The sequence below is a fragment of the Echinops telfairi genome, unplaced genomic scaffold (assembly GCF_000313985.2).
Source record: "Echinops telfairi isolate 266 unplaced genomic scaffold, ASM31398v2 ScPeMD7_7468;HRSCAF=8506_1, whole genome shotgun sequence".
NCBI classification, from domain to species: Eukaryota; Metazoa; Chordata; class Mammalia; order Afrosoricida; family Tenrecidae; genus Echinops; species Echinops telfairi.
Genome location: NW_022111370.1, coordinates 5,680,866 through 5,697,640, shown reverse-complemented (window position 1 = coordinate 5,697,640; position 16,775 = coordinate 5,680,866). Strand labels below are relative to the sequence as shown.

General features: G+C 52.3%; 1 protein-coding gene across 1 annotated transcript; it reads right to left on the bottom strand.

The window, feature by feature from the left end:
- Positions 1 to 239: 239 nt before the first annotated feature.
- On the bottom strand, positions 240 to 11,762 carry QDPR (quinoid dihydropteridine reductase; the record flags this gene model as incomplete). The annotated part of the gene is made up of 6 exons (XM_013005928.2): positions 240 to 833; positions 2,780 to 2,863; positions 3,807 to 3,915; positions 10,195 to 10,335; positions 11,294 to 11,390; positions 11,592 to 11,762. Coding segments are annotated over 6 exons (708 nt in total), but the record flags the coding sequence as incomplete, so codon positions are not given.
- Positions 11,763 to 16,775: the final 5,013 nt, after the last annotated feature.

The window sequence follows — 16,775 nt, the reverse complement described above, 5'->3', positions numbered from 1 at the left end:
TTCCCTCAGTCAAAACCAGCTCCATTCCTGGGGTGGACACGCTTCTTGTAAACACAGGGCCCCCTACCACCTGCAGAACCTAGCGGCTCAGGAGAGAAGCAGCCTGGGTTCCCGTGTGGGGCATCACCTGTTGGGATTGGAGCCCTTCTTGTGAGGAGCCAGATAAGGAGATAGCTAAACTCTTGCCACGAGCCTTTGGCTGCCTGTGAGATACGGGTTGATTCAAGAAGAGCAACACAGGAAATGAAATGTATTTATTAGGTGGAACAGAACTCCGCAGAATCACAGTGCTTCTCTTGCACACTGGCGGCCTTCGTCCTTGGCAGATATCAGACACTTGGCAACTGTACAGTACAAGACAGTCAGCCGAGTCCATGGGGTGTTGCTGAAACCCCGAGAGGCATTTTAAGGCGGTTTCAGCCAAGGCTGCAGAACAAAGGACACATCTACAGAAACGTCACAGTGTAAAGAAGTAACTCCCCACGCCAACTGAGCTAAACACGATGGCAGCCAGAGGTGTTCCGTGGGCCTGCCCCCATCACACGTTTCCAGTTCCCACAAACTTGGCCGCTGTCACGGGCGAGCGGATGCCCATGGAACGAAAAAAAAGGAGGGACTCGCGCTCACACCACGAACAGGATTACAGAAAACACGGGGTCAGCTGCGGCCACCCAGGGAGAGGTCAGCAGCCTTTGGGGCGGGCTCCTCATGGACTCTGAGATGAACCTTAAAAGTAGGCCGGTGTAAGCTCCGTCTTCCCGCCCACGGTCACCACCTGGATGAGGCTCCCCGAGCTCGGGCGGTTCTTCCCCGAGATCCAGTCCTGGAAGGTTCTAGCACAAAGGAGAGGGGCTTTAAGTTTTCGGAGCAGGTCATCTGGGCACATCCTTACCCTCACATGCAGACCCTGGGGGAGGGGGAGGGGAGGTGCAGTGCCAGCTGTGATGAACGCAGAGAGTCCTGGCCACACACCCAAGACCCCAGATCCACCCCATGACCTCCCTCGCTGCACTCTCGGAGGGAGGCAGCATCTGGCTTGATTTCAGCCTTCCTTTTGCTATGTTTCTGCAAGGCTGGGATTCTTTATGAAATCTCAACTCCCGCCGCCATCGAACCGATGTCGGCTCAGAGCCCACCCTATAGGACCGGGTAGAACGGCCCCTGTGGGTTTCCGAGATGGTAACTATTGATGGGAGTAGAGAGCTTCATCTCTCTCCTGAGGACGAGCTGGTGGTTTCGAACCGGCGGCCTTGAGGTTGGCAGCCCAACAGGTCACCCCCCTTGCCACCAGCACGTGATGGGGAGTGTTTCTCTGCTGTACACAGGGGACGCGGCAGCAGCATCACCACTGGCAGGGGAGGCGAGATGTCACCTCATGTGCTTTGGGCATGGTATCAGGAGAGACGAGTCCGGCCTTAGCACAGCACGCTTGGTAGAGTGTGGGGGAGGTCAGATGCGCAGGCATTCCCCCCCTGAGGGCGATCAGTTGCCAAACTGCACTGGGCCTGCTCCCTGCTGCTGGAGACAACGGACTACCTCTCTCTGAAGCCCTAGGCCATTAGCTTGGTTCCTGTAGGAGGGGTTTGCACCCTACTGATAATGGTTCCTATGGAGACCCAGAGACCACCCTCTCATTACTGGGTACCCTATAGTGTAACCCCTCCCTGTGACGCATGTCTCTACCTATAATTAGTGGGCTGGTATGCCCCCAAAAGGTATATAGGCATGGGTCAGCAATATAGAGCTCTCGGACCTCTCGGACCCTCTCTCCCCCCTCTCCTCTCCAGTCCTCTCTCCCTTGTTCCCTTACCCTCCTTCCCTTCCCCCTCTCTCCACGTGGACCACCGGGCTGGACTGAGGTGAGCAATGGTACCATGTAACATGCCTGACTGTATTATTGTTTTGTCTCTTATGCTCTCGATGACTTTAATATAATGCTTATGTGTCTCAACCGTGCAATTGTGCATTGCCGAACCCTGAAGTAGTATTACTGAATCCGAGTAGTAGTAATAGTAGTATCAGCTGTAATAGTAGTATCAGCTGTAATAGTAGTATCAGCGGGTGGGGGCTGGCCCCTCACCCTCCATCCGCACCATTTTTAATTTAATACTACAGTAGAGTTGAGGGGCAGTGGAAAAAAGAAAGACCCTCAGCAAGACAGATGGACACAGTGGCTGCGTCCATGGGCTCAAGCGCAGGCACAAAGGTGAGGACCGTGCAGGGCTGGGGCCGGCAGTGTTTCATTCAGCCGTGCGCAGGGTTGCTATGGGTCAGCACCGACTCCATGACCCCGACAAGGGCAGAAGCGGCAACCATCACTGCCTCCCTCACAGTGACGATAGCGTTTCTAAGAGCTGCAGTTTGCAGGACACTTGGGCGTGGTGCCAAGGACCTGACAAGCACTGTCCCATCTCGGTCCTGGCCAGTCCTCTCAGGCGCTGTCAGTGGGGGGCTGCGTGTTGCTGTGACACTGAGCAGCGTTCGCCAGCCAGGAACTTAGGGATCCCAACAGCCCGGTTCCGCTGTACATGGACTGACCCCACCCCAGCTAACATCATGGCACAGCTGCGGGCCCAGAGTGGTTTAACCAGGGCTGCCAGCTGGCTGACTAGCTGGTAATGGGGAGGAGCTGGCTCGTTGCTAAGATCTCAGACCTGACCGGGGGGCCTGACCACACAGAGACCCCCTGTGCTGATACCCCAAGAGAACCCAATCCATGAGGGCAGAGAGGGGGCACTGGCCGCAGTCACTTAGCCACTGCCATTGGCGAGATACTCACTCCACCAGGAAGTCTAAGGGTGTCCAGGAGCTGAAGTCAGCCTCGGGCATGGACTTCCTGTTCATCGGGGTGTCCAGGGTAACCCTGCGTCACACAGAGATAAGGGTGTTATTTCCACATCATCTTTCTAATCAGAGCTCTCCAGGCCTCCTGCTCGGCCCGAGGGCCTCTCCCAAAGCCCGGAAAAGGCACACACACAGGGTTAGACCAACCTGAGCCTCGGGTGGAGGGCAATTATATTTAGTGGGGGAGGGAGGGGGCATGGAAGGGGGCTCACTCAGGCAGCCCAGGCAGAAGGAAGAGCCGCCGTTTGCTCCTCCTTTGTTCACATAATGAGCATCGTGGTTGGAGTCTCCGTCCACTCTCTGAGAAGCAGCATGCTCGTGCCTGAGTGTGTGTCTGTTCGGCAGTTTAACTTACTAGGATGAATTGAGTGAACGTTTATGGGGCAAATCAGTTCTTCATTGAATAATTTAGACATATTTTGTTTCCCATCCCCACAATGTGACATGGATTAATCCCGTGCCCCCCTGTTTCCCTGCCTCCTCTTCCGCAGCCCTTCTGAACTCTGTCCTTGGGTACACGCTGCCTTTCTGATCCCAGGGAGTTGGTGATTCGGAGGTCTGCGTCCTTCCCCAGTGTGCCGGTTCCCTCCGTGCACCTGTCCACTGTGGGGCTGAAAATGGAGTCACGGTGTGTGGGGGGGACGGGGTGGGGGGGGAATAACACTCAGTTTCAGACCATAAAGGAAACTTAAGACCAAAGTCTCAGGGTCCCACCAGTGTATAGCTGACCACTAAACCTGGTCTTCCCAGGAAATTTTAAAAATAGTTCCTTAAAGGCTGGGAAAAGACAGCCTCATCCTTCCTTGGGTCCTACGGGGTACTGGAATCGACTCCACAGCGGTGGGTGTGGGTTTGGCTTCCTTGACTTTGGTTGATGGCTGGGGCACGCCGAGTCCCCGGGGGAGAAGCACTCTGACACATCATCACTCAGCAGGGTTTGGGGAGAGCCCCAGTATACTCACGGGAGCACGGCAATGGCGGCTGAGCCGGAGGGCATGCCGCTGCCCTTCCCCGCGAGGCTCTGGCAGAGCTGATGCACGGCGCCCTTGGCCATGCCATAACCAATCATCCCTGCAGAAGAGAGAGCAACCGGGTCACCACTGGGGCCCTGGGAGCAGCGTAGAGGTGTGCTGGCGGCTGAACTGTCTGCCCCTTCACAGGAGTTGGGATCCTAAGCCCTGAACCTACGACTGCAATCCCAGGTAAGAACAGGGTCTGCAGCGCAGGGTGAATGGGGCCCTGTGGGTGAGGATGTCCTGAACCTCATCCCGTCCCAGTCACAGGGGGCACGGGGAACGCAGGAGCGTGTGCAGGAGGAAGGCAGACTGCAGCTGACCGCTACAGACCAGAAACTATGGAAGTGGGGCTCATGGAGTCGCCGAGGGAGGACTGAGCCCCTTGTGGCAGTTACATAATCTCCTGTCAGCTTGCACGAAGGCGTCTACCCTGTCAATGAGGTCGCAGCTTGATGACTTCATTTGGAGGCATGACGGCGACAGCTAGCTCACTGAAGGCCAGGCCCACTTTCTCTGCCTTCCTGCTGTTGAGACATTCAGAGAGCTGGAGGAGACACGTGGAGACCCACACCAGTGTTGAGATGTTTCCGCCACCACTGGATCCACAAGACTTTCTACCCACCGGCATGATCTTCCTGCATTCGTCATCATTGCATGTGCTGTGTGAGTGTAAAGAGGAATTTATGGACTAGCATCGGACACATGGGCTAATGTCGGACTTATGGACTTGATCTGGACTGGGTTGGGATGTTTTCTCAATATACAATTACTCTTTATATGAAGCTCTTTCTTATACACATGAGTATCTCCCTAGATTTGTTTCTCTTGTCTACTCGGAAGAACACAGCCCGGGTGTGGCCCCCAAGGGGACATCTGCCGTTCAGCTGTTTGAGAGGTTTTGGGCAACAGATTGCCCAGTACAATCCTTCACTGGGCTTCTTGATGGCTACTTCCGTGAGCACTGGGTGGATGGACCTAAGTGCAATGAAATCCCTGAGCAGTTCCATCTTTTCCCTGTGAACCGTCATGTTGCCTACTGGTCCGGATGTGAGGATCGTGGGCATCTTTACATTGAGCTGTCCTCCGTGCTGAAGTCACCCAGTTTATGGTCACCCATGGCCGCCCTAGTGCATTCAATCAGGGCAGGATCCATCGGCCCTACAGGCAGGTGGCGGGTACAGGGTCTCCACGGCATTATCCACAGGTGCTCACGAGATCACTCCCATCATAGCAACAGAACAAACGGCCAATCCTTCTCGGAAATGCCTCTCCTCCCTCAGAAAGTCAGTCTCCTTTGGAGAGCTCGGTCCCTCCTTGAGCCTCCCCTCGCCACCAAGGTGCTGCTGAAAGTACAACACGCTGAGGAAGCATCACGGTCCACGAGGGCAGCAAAGGGAGGGACCCATCCAGCCAGGGAGCCAGTCACCAAATGCTTCAATAACCACCTCGAGTTGGTTCCAAGAGGGTCAAGGTCTTGAAAAGTGATTTAGAAAACACAGGACTATTTCACCATGCCTGGTTTCATCTGCTCCGCCATGGGCAGGAAGCCAGGGTGATGAGGAAGACCTAAGGACACTGGCACTGAAGCAAGCCATGCACGGCGGGCCTTGATGTAGCCCCGGCTCCCCAGAAACGCTCCCGGGGCACCTCTGCTGTGCCCCAGCTTCCCCAGAGCAGAGCAGTCAAGGAAGGAAAGACCAGAAGCCAGGGATGCTGACAGCATAATTCCCCGCCTGCACTGCTTCCCTGGGTACAGAATGTGGATGAGGGGCTTGTTGGCGAGACAAGTGTTTTTTCAGGTTGTTTGTTTTCTTTAAGGGAGAAGAAGGCAGATGAAAGGACTTCAAAATGTTTCTGGGAAAATCCCATTATCTTCTAATGTCATTTTTCCACGAACTTCTTGAAGCCTCCTCATGTATGTCTGTTTGTGTACACATATATATGACTGCTAACATCAAGGTCAGCAGTTCAAATCTACCAGTTCCTCCATAGGAGAAAGACAGGGCTGCCTGCTCCCTTAAAGATCCATATAGCCTCAGAAACCCTATATAGGGTTGCCAAGATCAGGACTGGCTCCGTGGCAGTGGCTTGTATATGCCTTTGTCACCTGCCGTGGAATCGTGGCAACATCATATATCTCAAACTCACTGCCGTCCAGCTGACCGCAACTCATAGTAAGCCCACAGGACAGATACTCCTGTGGGTTTCTGAGACTGTAACTCTTTTCAGGAACAGAGAGACTCATCTTTCTCCCACTGAGCATCTGGTAGGTTCGAACCGCTGATCTTCATGGATGTAAGGAACTATTAAACTTAACTCCTCGTTGACCTGAAAATTATAGGCAGATTCCCTCAGATTATTCTCTGGTCTCCACAAAAGGGAAAAGATGTCATGACCCAAATCAGTTGGCCAACATTTGATGTGTGAACAAATTCCATGACATCTGAAGTAGCAGAGGCTGAGTAAAAGCCTGGAGAAAATAATCTCTAGCATTGACTGTTCACCTTCCTACGTCATTTATATTTTGTTAACCACTTATGAGTCACGACTATTCTACTGCAGTGGAGTCAAATTGCTCTCGGAATAGCTCCTGTAGCCACACTCTTTGTGACTCCAACCAAATGAGTGGGTGAGAGCATGCAAATTAGGTGTACAGGATTCTAACTCAGGGATTGGTCAGTTGTGCCGTTCTGCTGGGTATAAAGAGAGCCACCTCAAAAGCAGGAAGAGGAGTACCACAACCATCAAGGAAGAAATGCCGCCAGCCGGGCAGACAAGATCCCTGCCTGACGGACGCAGAGGCACCAAGTACTAAGACCATGAGACAGAGCAGAGGAGCAGTGTGCAGACCAGGAGACAGAGCAGTGGGCTTGCCCGCTGAGAGAGTAAAGCTGAGTGTCATCGGGTAGGAGGCTGGCTTGCAGAGTGGGTGCCCTTTGGGCATTATCAGTGTCAAAAGAGCTCAGTAACACTTGGCTAAGCAGGGCAGAGGTCAAGGGACAATGTGGTTGAGAGATTAGGGACCAGAGAGAGACATGTCTGCCAGCATGGCTGAGAAGAGGGGCTGCAGACTCAAGAACTATATCCTTACTTTTGTGACCTATTAGCTTCCCTAATAATGTCCTCATAATCATAAAGACTGTCTGTGAGCTCTGCACGTCCATTGCAAAGAATGCTTAAGCCCAGCAGGGAAACCGAAAGCCAAGGGAGGGACAGGTGTTGTCAGAACAGCGTAAAGAAGGTGGAGGGTGGAGGCTATGTCTTAAGCTCTGCCTCACAAGAGTCATCCTTGGAGAGATAAGGAGTGAGTGGGGCCAGAAGTCAGATCGGGCCCACTGCCATGGCCTCCTCTACAAAGAAGGTATTATTATGAACCCCATCTTATAGGTAAAAAAACTGAGGCTCAGAGAGGTTAAGCAACTTGACCTCTACTTCACAGCAAGCCAGTAGCAGAACCCTAGAAAACCAGCCTGGGTAGTTCTAGAGCCCACAGTCTTAGCATTATTTTAAGATGCAAACAAAGACAGAGAGTTACAGCCCGGTAGATAAAATATCCAAAGCCTGTGTCGTGCTTCTGGAAAGTCAGTCTTCCCGTCCTGAGGTGCTCTGTCTAAAGGTCAGGCTATTACTCATCTCTATACTTACTGTCCTGTTCCTCTGCACCTTCAATAACCATCAGATTGCACTCCCACAAATACCGAACACTTCCGATGGCGGTGGCCTCCTGAGCCCTGAGAGATGTGATAAAACAACGAGTGGCCAGAAACGTTTACTTAGTAATTAGCCACACCGTCAAAAATTAGGGAGGGTGGAAGTTGGGTGACGGATCTCGTTTTACCCTAGACAGAGTTGGCCTTTGTCCGTGGTTCCTGAGAAGTAAGCCTTTGAGTGACTGAGGGGCACGGTAAGTGAAGCACTGAGTTATTAACCAAGAGGCGGGTTGAATCCAGCAGTCACTGTGCAGGACAAGGATGAGGTTCTTGCACTCTGGGGAACATAATGGAGCACTTCTACTCTGTCCTACGGGCTCACCAGGAGTCGGATCAGCAGTGGGTTTGGTTCCGTTCTAGGTCGGTCTGGGATGATTTGTGTTGACCAGTGGTGGCCAGACCAGAAGAGGCTTATTGATGAGTCCACTATCAGTGAGCCGCAGGCAGGATTCCGCCCCTTACCCAGAACTGGCGGATGAAAGCCCAGAGCACAAGGGCTCAGAGAACCTCAGGTTGGTGAAGAGAGAGAATCATGCTCTAGGACCCAGCAGCTCGGCATTCAGCGCCTTCCCTGAGCGATCCTGAAGATCCCTTCCCGGCAATTGTCCCAACAGATGTCCTTTGATCATGCTAAAACTGGCAGCTACTAACTGAAAGACTGGCCATTCAAACCCCTGAGCTAATGGTGAGAAAAGGCTTGCTGATCTGCCACCGTACAAATTACACCCGAGGAAACCGTGTGGGGCAGCTCGACCCTGCCCTTGCGGGTTGCAGTGGATCCACAAGACTTTCCACCCACGGGTCTGTGATCTTCCTGCATTCGGCATCATTTCATGTGTTTCGTGAGTCTGAAGAGATTGGTATTTTATAGACTGGTATCGGACATATGGGCTAATGTTGGACTTATGGACTTAAGATCGATCTAGACTGGGCTGGGATGTTTTCTCAATATACAATTGCTCTTCTATATAAAATTCTTTCTTATACACATGAGTGTCTATGAATTTTGTTTCTCTAATCAACCCAGACGAACACAGGGGGCGAAATGCCGAAGAAATGCAGGCCTGCAATCTGGAGTCAAATGACCTGTTTGGGGTTCTAGCTCTGGAGCTCGAAGATTGTAGAAGCCCAGACGTGCTGCCTACCCTCGAGGAGACTTAGCTTTCCTTGCCTGTGAATTGAAGAAGGTCATAAAGACAGCACCACCCCAGGATGGAGAGGATCGGGATCAGATGAGAAGGGTGTAAACAATACCGCAAGACGGACTGCGTGTCGGCACCTGCCATTCGCTGGGCATGATGCCTCTATTGATGCCCCAAAGGCTTTCTTTGCAATGGCTGTTCAAGGACAAGACCATCGCCATCATACAAGTATGGAAAGCTGCTCAAGGTCACACATATAGAGTGAAGAATCGACCTCCAGGCTCTCTCTGTCCAAAGCCTCGGTCATTTCCCACTGCTCCTCTGGGACAGATGGGCACAGCGTTGACAACAGATGTTTCCCAAGTAAGGAATTTACCACTCTTCTGCCATTCTGCTGTGCTGTGGTGGCTGATACATTACAGGAGTAGAAAGTCCCATCTTTCTCCCATGAAGCAGCTGGTGGTTTTGAACTGCTGGCTTTGTGGTTACCAGCCCAGCGCCTAACCACTATGACACCAGGGCTCCTTCAGGAAAGACATTCCCTGGGAAAAAGACAGCATGCTTGCTACAGTAGAGCAAAAGGAAGAAGACCCTCAATGTGCTGGACTGACACAGTGGCTGAAACAATGGGCTCAAACAATAATTGCAAGGATAGCTCAGGACCTGGCAGTGTTTTGTTCTGTTTTGTACAGGGTCTCTGAGTCAGAACAATCTCAGTGGTTGAGATCGTTAAGGTTTTTTGTGCCAACCTGGCACATGTGGGATCAATTGACAGATGGAGATATAAATGGCTCAGTGAGCCTCTCCTTTCTAGTTCTTGGGTCTCTTGCTTTCTGATAATCAGATCTTTGTGCAGCTGCCTTAGCTAGTGCTCTGCCTCAGCTGGCAAGGCTCACTTCCTGTGAGACAACCCTGAGAAGAAGCCACATGGACCTACCCCGATGCAGCCCTGGGTGATGGAGCAGCCATGTGGAGACCCCTGCCAGCGCTGAGATGCTTACATGCTCACTGATTCGGCTTTCTTCCTGCAGTCAGTGTCATTTCGTGTTTTGTGAGATGGAGGAGGACTTTGTAGATTGGTGTCAGACATATGGGCTAATGTTGGACTATGGGCTTGGACAGCACTGGGTTGGGATGCTTTCTCTATGTACATTTACCCTTTATATTAAACACTCTCTTATACATAGAGTTTCTGTGGATTTGTTTACCCAGACTAATACAGCAGTCCCTAATACCACCACCACCACTACTGTTTCCTTGGCTAGCTCACATATGAACAACCAGACGGGCAGGAGGTGCTTGATCAAGCCATTCCTGAAGCACCTTGAATACCAAATGAGAAGATCAGGACCCTACGCACTACAGGAAGCAGAACACACAGCTGGAAAGCAGGTTCCCAGGCCCCTCCTGTGGGAGTACAGGGAAGCCCCAGTGAGCAGGAACGAGCATTCCCATTTCCCAGTCGGGCAGAGGAAGACTTACCAGGGGTCCCATCCAGGGCGGCCTTGGCACCTGCCAAGGTCAGCAGGCCTCCTTCCTTGAGGTGCTTGGCAGCCAGGTAGCTGGAGATGGTGGACGTCCACATGCTCTGCTTCCACATCAGGTCACAGTTCTTAAAAAGGGCTGAGCCGAAAGACAGCATCCAAGCCACGGCTTCATCTCGGTGAAGAAGCCTCCCCGCCAACCCCCCCAGCCCCACTCCCCAGGAAGGAGTCACTCTTCTACCCACCCCGTCCACCAGGTCGAACACCAAGAGCACATGCGCTGGAGGTAAAACGGACGTGGGTTTGAATCCCGGCCCTGTGTTCAGCTGCCTCGTGGATCAACTGGTAAAATGTCAGCCAGTCAAAAACGACTGTAAGAGCGACTGGCCGGATAGAGCTGGACATTCATGGAGGGGGTCACTCAGTTCAGAATCCTTGTGGGCCTGGGCAAGACTAAGTTAGGTGCTGCCCTCCTGGAGCTCATAGTAGGGAGGACCGGCTCCCAACCCCCAGCTTCTAGCCCCCACCGTAACTGGGATGACATTGGCAAGTGTCCCCAGAAAACCACTCCCTCCCTGCCACTGAGTCGATTCCAGCTCACAGCAACCCTGTAGGACAGGGCAGAACTGCCCCTGTGAGTTCCCGATACGTAACCCTTTACAGGTGTACAAAGCCCTACCTGTCACTCAGTGAGCAGCTGGTGGTTTCGAACTGCAGACTTTGCAGTTAGCAGCCAAACTTATCACCACAACACCACCAGGGCTTCTCCTTGCGAGCCACAGCTGGGGGAGTGCAAGTCCCTGCGTGGTGCTAATGGTTAACACTCTCAGCTGCTACCCAGAGGGTTGGAGGTTTGAGTCCGCCCAGAGGCTGCATCAGCAAGCCCTGGCTATCTACACAGGAAACATGGGGCACAGGAAACCCTCCGGAGCACAGTTCTACTGCGACACGTGTGGGGTGGGCCCAATGGCCACACCTAGTTGGTTGGTTTCGACTCCTGCCATCAAGCAATTATCAAGAGAGACACACAGAAAGACAGCTGCCGTCAGGTGGGCCAGCAGCAGAGCAGGCAAAGGGTCAGCTCAGAAAAGACTCACACTTGGACTTGGCGTTGCCCCCGGCCCATCCTCCAGCCACACAGAGGATGGCATCCACCTTCTCGTCGCCCAGGAGCTTTCCAACCTCAGCGGTCACCTTGGGAAAGGACGAAGTGACATGAAAACCAGTTTCCGTTTTCAGTCATTTACCCACTGCCGCCTCTCGGGTTCTGACTCACAGTGACCCTCTAGGGCAGAGTAGAACTGCCCCTGTGGGTTTCCAAGGCTATAAATCAGGGGCCAGAGTCCCCCCGGCCACGGTGCTCTGGGCAGGGCGGGGAGGCCCACAGAGAATTACCTGGTCAGCCTGCTCCGTAAATGAGTCCGTCATTTTCACCACGACACAGGCGCTGGCCTCCTCGTTCTCCACCACGTCGATGCTGGCGACCCACTGTGGGGATGGAGAAAGAGCCGCTTGGAGGGCGACACAAGGGGCCCGTGACACCCACAGAGCCTCAGCCCCCGAACACAGTCACCTCCCGGCAAGCCCGTCTGGGTCAGAATAGAACGGGGCTGCAGCAGGGTTTGTTCTTGTTTGCAGCAGCAGCAGATTACAAGGCCGTTCTGCTGCAGAACCTCTGGGTGGGCTCAAGCCACCAAGCTTTCCATTATTTACAGCCAAGAGAGTTCACCACGGTTTGCACCACCCAGGGGCACCCCATGCCACTGTCCCTAAAAAGACACTCCTAGAGCATTTACTTTAGAAACCTGCATTGTTCTGTTTCTTTCTCTCTTTTCTTGGCTTCTTGTGAGAAACCCGGAGGAAAGACTAAACACGCAAGGCGTGGGGCTGGTTTCCCCATGGTCTTTGAGGGGGAGACCAGCTTCCTACAAAGTCCCAGTCAGTAAGGAAGACAGCCTCCTCCCTCTCAGCTCCGGGGCCCGAGGGCTGCAGAATGGCCTCCGTTCACAAAGACACGAGTTCTCTTTTCGTTTGGATAACCAGCACTAATTGATGGTCCCAGCTGCCTGTGGCCACTGATGCTGTCCAGCCTGCCGGAGTGAGGCCCCGCACCGGTGTCCCGAGGATGTGTGGGAAACGGGAAGCATCGAGTTGGCAAGAGCAAGGGTGAGGTACCCTCCCTTCAGGCCTGACACTATCTCTCTGCCCAACAGTCTGGGAGACAGCTGACTCAAAATAACATGGTTTTCATCCTGTCCCGCCTGTGAGGAGGGGCTAATTTGATTTTGTCTTTAATTCGATTTCCCCAATGGCAGAGAAAAGGCTGAGACCAAAAACCGAGCAGAGCAAGGAACCAGCGGCTGCCCTTCACCCCCCACACAGGGACCTTGGGCATTGGCCCACTGATGCCTCCTTGTCCATGACTCATCCATCCAGCCGTTCATGGTACTGCAGAGACTTTTGTGTTGTGGTGAGGCTGGAAAATACACACCGGTATTCCAAATACCAGCACGGCTTCAGCAGAGCTTCCAGACTTCAGACGGACTAGGAGGAAAGGCCGGCCAATCACCTTCCAAAAATGAGCCATTGCAAACCACTCAGATCACAACAGAACAGTATCCAACTACAACCATCCTTCGTGAAGATGGTGCAGGGCCAGGCGCGTGTCATTCTGTTGTGGATCAACGTTGAGTCAGATCCAAGTCAAAGGCAGCTAACGAGTACAACCACCTGCCCTCAATATCGCCTACCCTACATTTTGCCCCGGCCCTCCTCACCCTCCCCTCATGCCCAGAGAAACCTTAGACCAGGGCTCTGCAGCCTCTTCCATAAAAGGCCACTCAGAAAGTAGTCTAGTCTTTGCTGGGCTACTCCGTTCTGCCTGATGGTGCAGAACTAGACAACGCATCAACAGATGAACGCCACCATGCTCACGTCAAACCCTGTGATCTGAATTTCAAATCGTTTTCATTCATCATAAATTATACTTCTTAGGAGCCCTGGTGGCATAGAGGTGAAGCATTGGGCTGCTAACTGCAAGGTTTGTGGTTCGAAACCACCAGCCCCTTCACGGGGGAGACTTTATCTCACACACTTTGGACATGCTGTCAGGAGAGAGCAGTCCCTGGAGGAGGACAGCATGCTTGATAAATTGGACAGAAGGCAAAAAAAGGTCCTGAAGGAGGCTGCATCAATGCGCTCAGGCACAGGAACAATTGTGAGGATGGCACAGGACTGGGCAATGTTGCATCGGGTCGATATGGGCTGGAAGGGGCTCCCTGGCACCTAACAACAATTCCAGTGGAGAGTGACAGTCTCAGAAACCCACAGGGGCAGCTCTACCCTGTCCTATAAGGTTGCCATGTGTCAGTGAGTTGGGCTTTTTTGTTGGTTTGTTTTTTCTGAGTTTTTTTATTTGCTTATTTTTATAACTCTTTTTTTTTTCCCAATTATATTTTCAACCATTTAAAAGTAGAAGGGGGGGGGTGTAGCCTAAGAATGAGTATAAGAAAAAAGGAAATGTTCTAAGCTGGATTGTAGTGATGATTGCACAACTTTATTTTAATATGTTTAAGTCACTGAACCATCTGTGTGAATTACATGTCCATAAAGCTTTAAATTAAATTAAATTAAATTAAATTTAAAAGGACAGTCATTCTTTTCTTAATTGGCCAACCCCTAGCCTGAGGCAGGAGTGCCTGGGCAGAGAAAAAAGAGTAAGCACTTGGCCATTCACCTGCAGGTTGAGTGGGACTCACCCAGTGGCCTCTTGGGAGACAGGCCTGGCTGTCCACTTCCAAAGGGCCACAGCCTTGAAAATCCTCCGAAGCCGTTCCACTCTACACACATAGGGTCACCGTGAGCTGTAATCAACTCAACGATGGCAAGTGATTTTTCCCCCTCCTGGGCATATGGAATGGGCTTTGGGTTTGAGAATCAGACATATCCTGGCTCTGCTATAAATCCTGGCTCCTCCACCCTCGGGCTTTCTCACACTCGGGCTGTATGCCTCAGTGCCACCTGAAAATCAAGTCTTGACAAACATCTCACAGCATTCAAACCAGAGTCAAACTCAGAGTCATCGAGACGATTCCAATAGACAACAAGCCTTTGAGCAGCTAGAACTGCCCCTGTGGGTTTCTGAGACTGGAAATCTTTATGTGAGCCAAAAGTCTCATCTTTCTCCCTCGGGAGCAGCCAAGGATTCGAACTGCTGACCTTGTGGTATGCAGCCCAACACGTAATCCGCTGCACCAAGGCACAGTCCACTTTCTTCAGCAAGCACCCCATTCTATGGCCAGCCTTTTGCCTAACAGCTGAACATCATCAAAGGCAAACCAGGACTCTGAAACCGTGAACGGTGCCTTAGAGAAAGACGCATGACCTTCAGAACCAAAGAAACAGACACGAGCAGTCTCCCTCACAGAAGCCCCGGCGACAATGAAACAGGACCAAGTCCATAGAAGCTCTGCTGGCACAGTAGTGACAATGCTCACTGTTGATTTAACCCACCATTCACTCACTCCTGGGGGGGAGAAGATGTGGTCGTCTGCTTCCAGAAAGATCACAGCCTTGAATCTACAACCACACGACCCTAAATGTTCCCCATCTACTCTGATCTTGGAAGCTAAACAAAGGCAAGTTTGGTTAGTACTAGATGTGAGAGTTCCACCTAGGAAACCCTACAGGGCCTCTCTCCTCAGTCCTCTAGGATCACTGTGTTGGGAGGAACTGTAGTTTCCAAACTCAACTCCCTGCTATCCAGTCCATTTGGAATCATAGCGACCCTGTAGAGGATTTCCAGGGCTGCAAATCTTTACAGGAGCAAACAGCCTCAGCCTTCTTCCTCAAAGAAGCTGCTGGGTTTGAACCACAGACCCCACAGTTAGTCCACAGCAATACCAGGGATTTAGTCCCTGAGTAATGCTAACTAAAAGGTTGCTGGTTCTAGTCCACCAGAAGCATCTCAGAAGATCTGGTGATCCACTTCTGGAAAACGACCAGTTGGAAATCGGGGGTACAGTCCTACCCTGCCACATACGGGATTGCCAGGAGTCAGAGCTGGAAGACAAGTAGCTGGCATTGGGCTGCGATCCACAAGGCCAGCAGTTTGAAACCATCAATCACTCCCCAGAAGGACAACAGAGCTTTCTACTCCCATAGAGGACAGTCTCTGATAACAATGAGTACAATGTTCTACAACTGATTGCGGTGATAATTGTCCAACTCTTCTTGATGTGATTAAACTATGGAATTGTATGATATGTGAATTATAGGCCAAGGAAACTGTTGGGGGCAAAAAAAAAAAGTTACCCTTGAGAACTCCCAGGGGCAGTTCTACCCTGTCCTATGGGGCTGATGAGTTGGAATTGACTCACTAGCAGTGAGCCTATTGTTTTTGTTTTTTTCTTTTGTTTTAGTGTTTGGTATAGGGCAAGTTAGCAAGCCCTGCATCACTGCATCCTTTGTTACCACCACCCAGCCCCGTGGGGGGCCGACACCCCAGCAGGTGGGTGGCAGGAGGGGGGGGCTGCTTGTGTAAGCACCTTTAGAAGCTGCCCTCCACCCAACTTTGCACTGGAGAAGAAAACTCAGGGGGGGGGGTCCTCTCTGGAATTTGGGAAAAGCCCTTCCACAGAGGGAGCTGCTGCTAATTACAAGCCAGGAAGAGCTCTCTCGGCTCCGGGTCAGTCTTTGAGCAAGAACAGCTGCCAGGGGCAGAGTCCACAGGGAATGTGCGAGCCCGAGGGGGTGGGGAGTGGGGCAGGGTCCCTGCAAGCCCAATCCGACCCGCTCCAGCATGCCCCGCCTCCTGGAGCGAGTACCTGACCAAGCAAAGTCGTGGAAACTTTCTTCCAAAGCTTAGCCTTTAATGGTCGGCTCCAAGGAGGGCTAAAGCTACAGGAATGGGGGGAAAACAGTGCCATCACCGGAACGCGACGGGAGGCCTTGGCCTTGGTTCTCCAGGCCCCCCAAGTTTCCCTCCTCGAACACCAAGCAGTCTTACCCCTTTGGCTATCGCCCTGGCTGGTGGGAAATACCTGCGCGTCCTCCTCCAACAAGATTTTACCTTGCACGGTCTTTCATAGGCTTTGCTATATCTAGCATTTAAACGGCTTTTCTCACGTGTTAGGAAATTTGCATGTAAAAACACCTTTCACCCTCACCGCTCTGATCAAGAGGAAACACGACCACATTTACAGATGTGGAAACTGAGGCTCTGAGTATTAAGTAGTAAAGTCAGGCTCAGTAGGACGATGTGATCATATATGAACTCTGTGTGTCTGTCTGTCTGTCTCTGTCCAGTCTGTCCGTCTCTCCGTCTCAGTCTCTCTCAAGAGGCTGGCCCTCCACCATCACCACCCTCCATCCAGGCCAAAGGCCAAACACTTACGGGAGTGAGCACACACATTCAGAGAGCTGGGGGATAGGGGGGAGTGGGTGCAGAAAGAGCTGCGTAGACGTGTGTAGGTGTAAATACGAAGCTAGCCTGGGGGTACAGAGGACCACCCCACCCCCGATGTCCACCGATTGCCTTCGCGGGTTGCCCTCTTAAGCCCCCAGTTTGGGGATGCACCC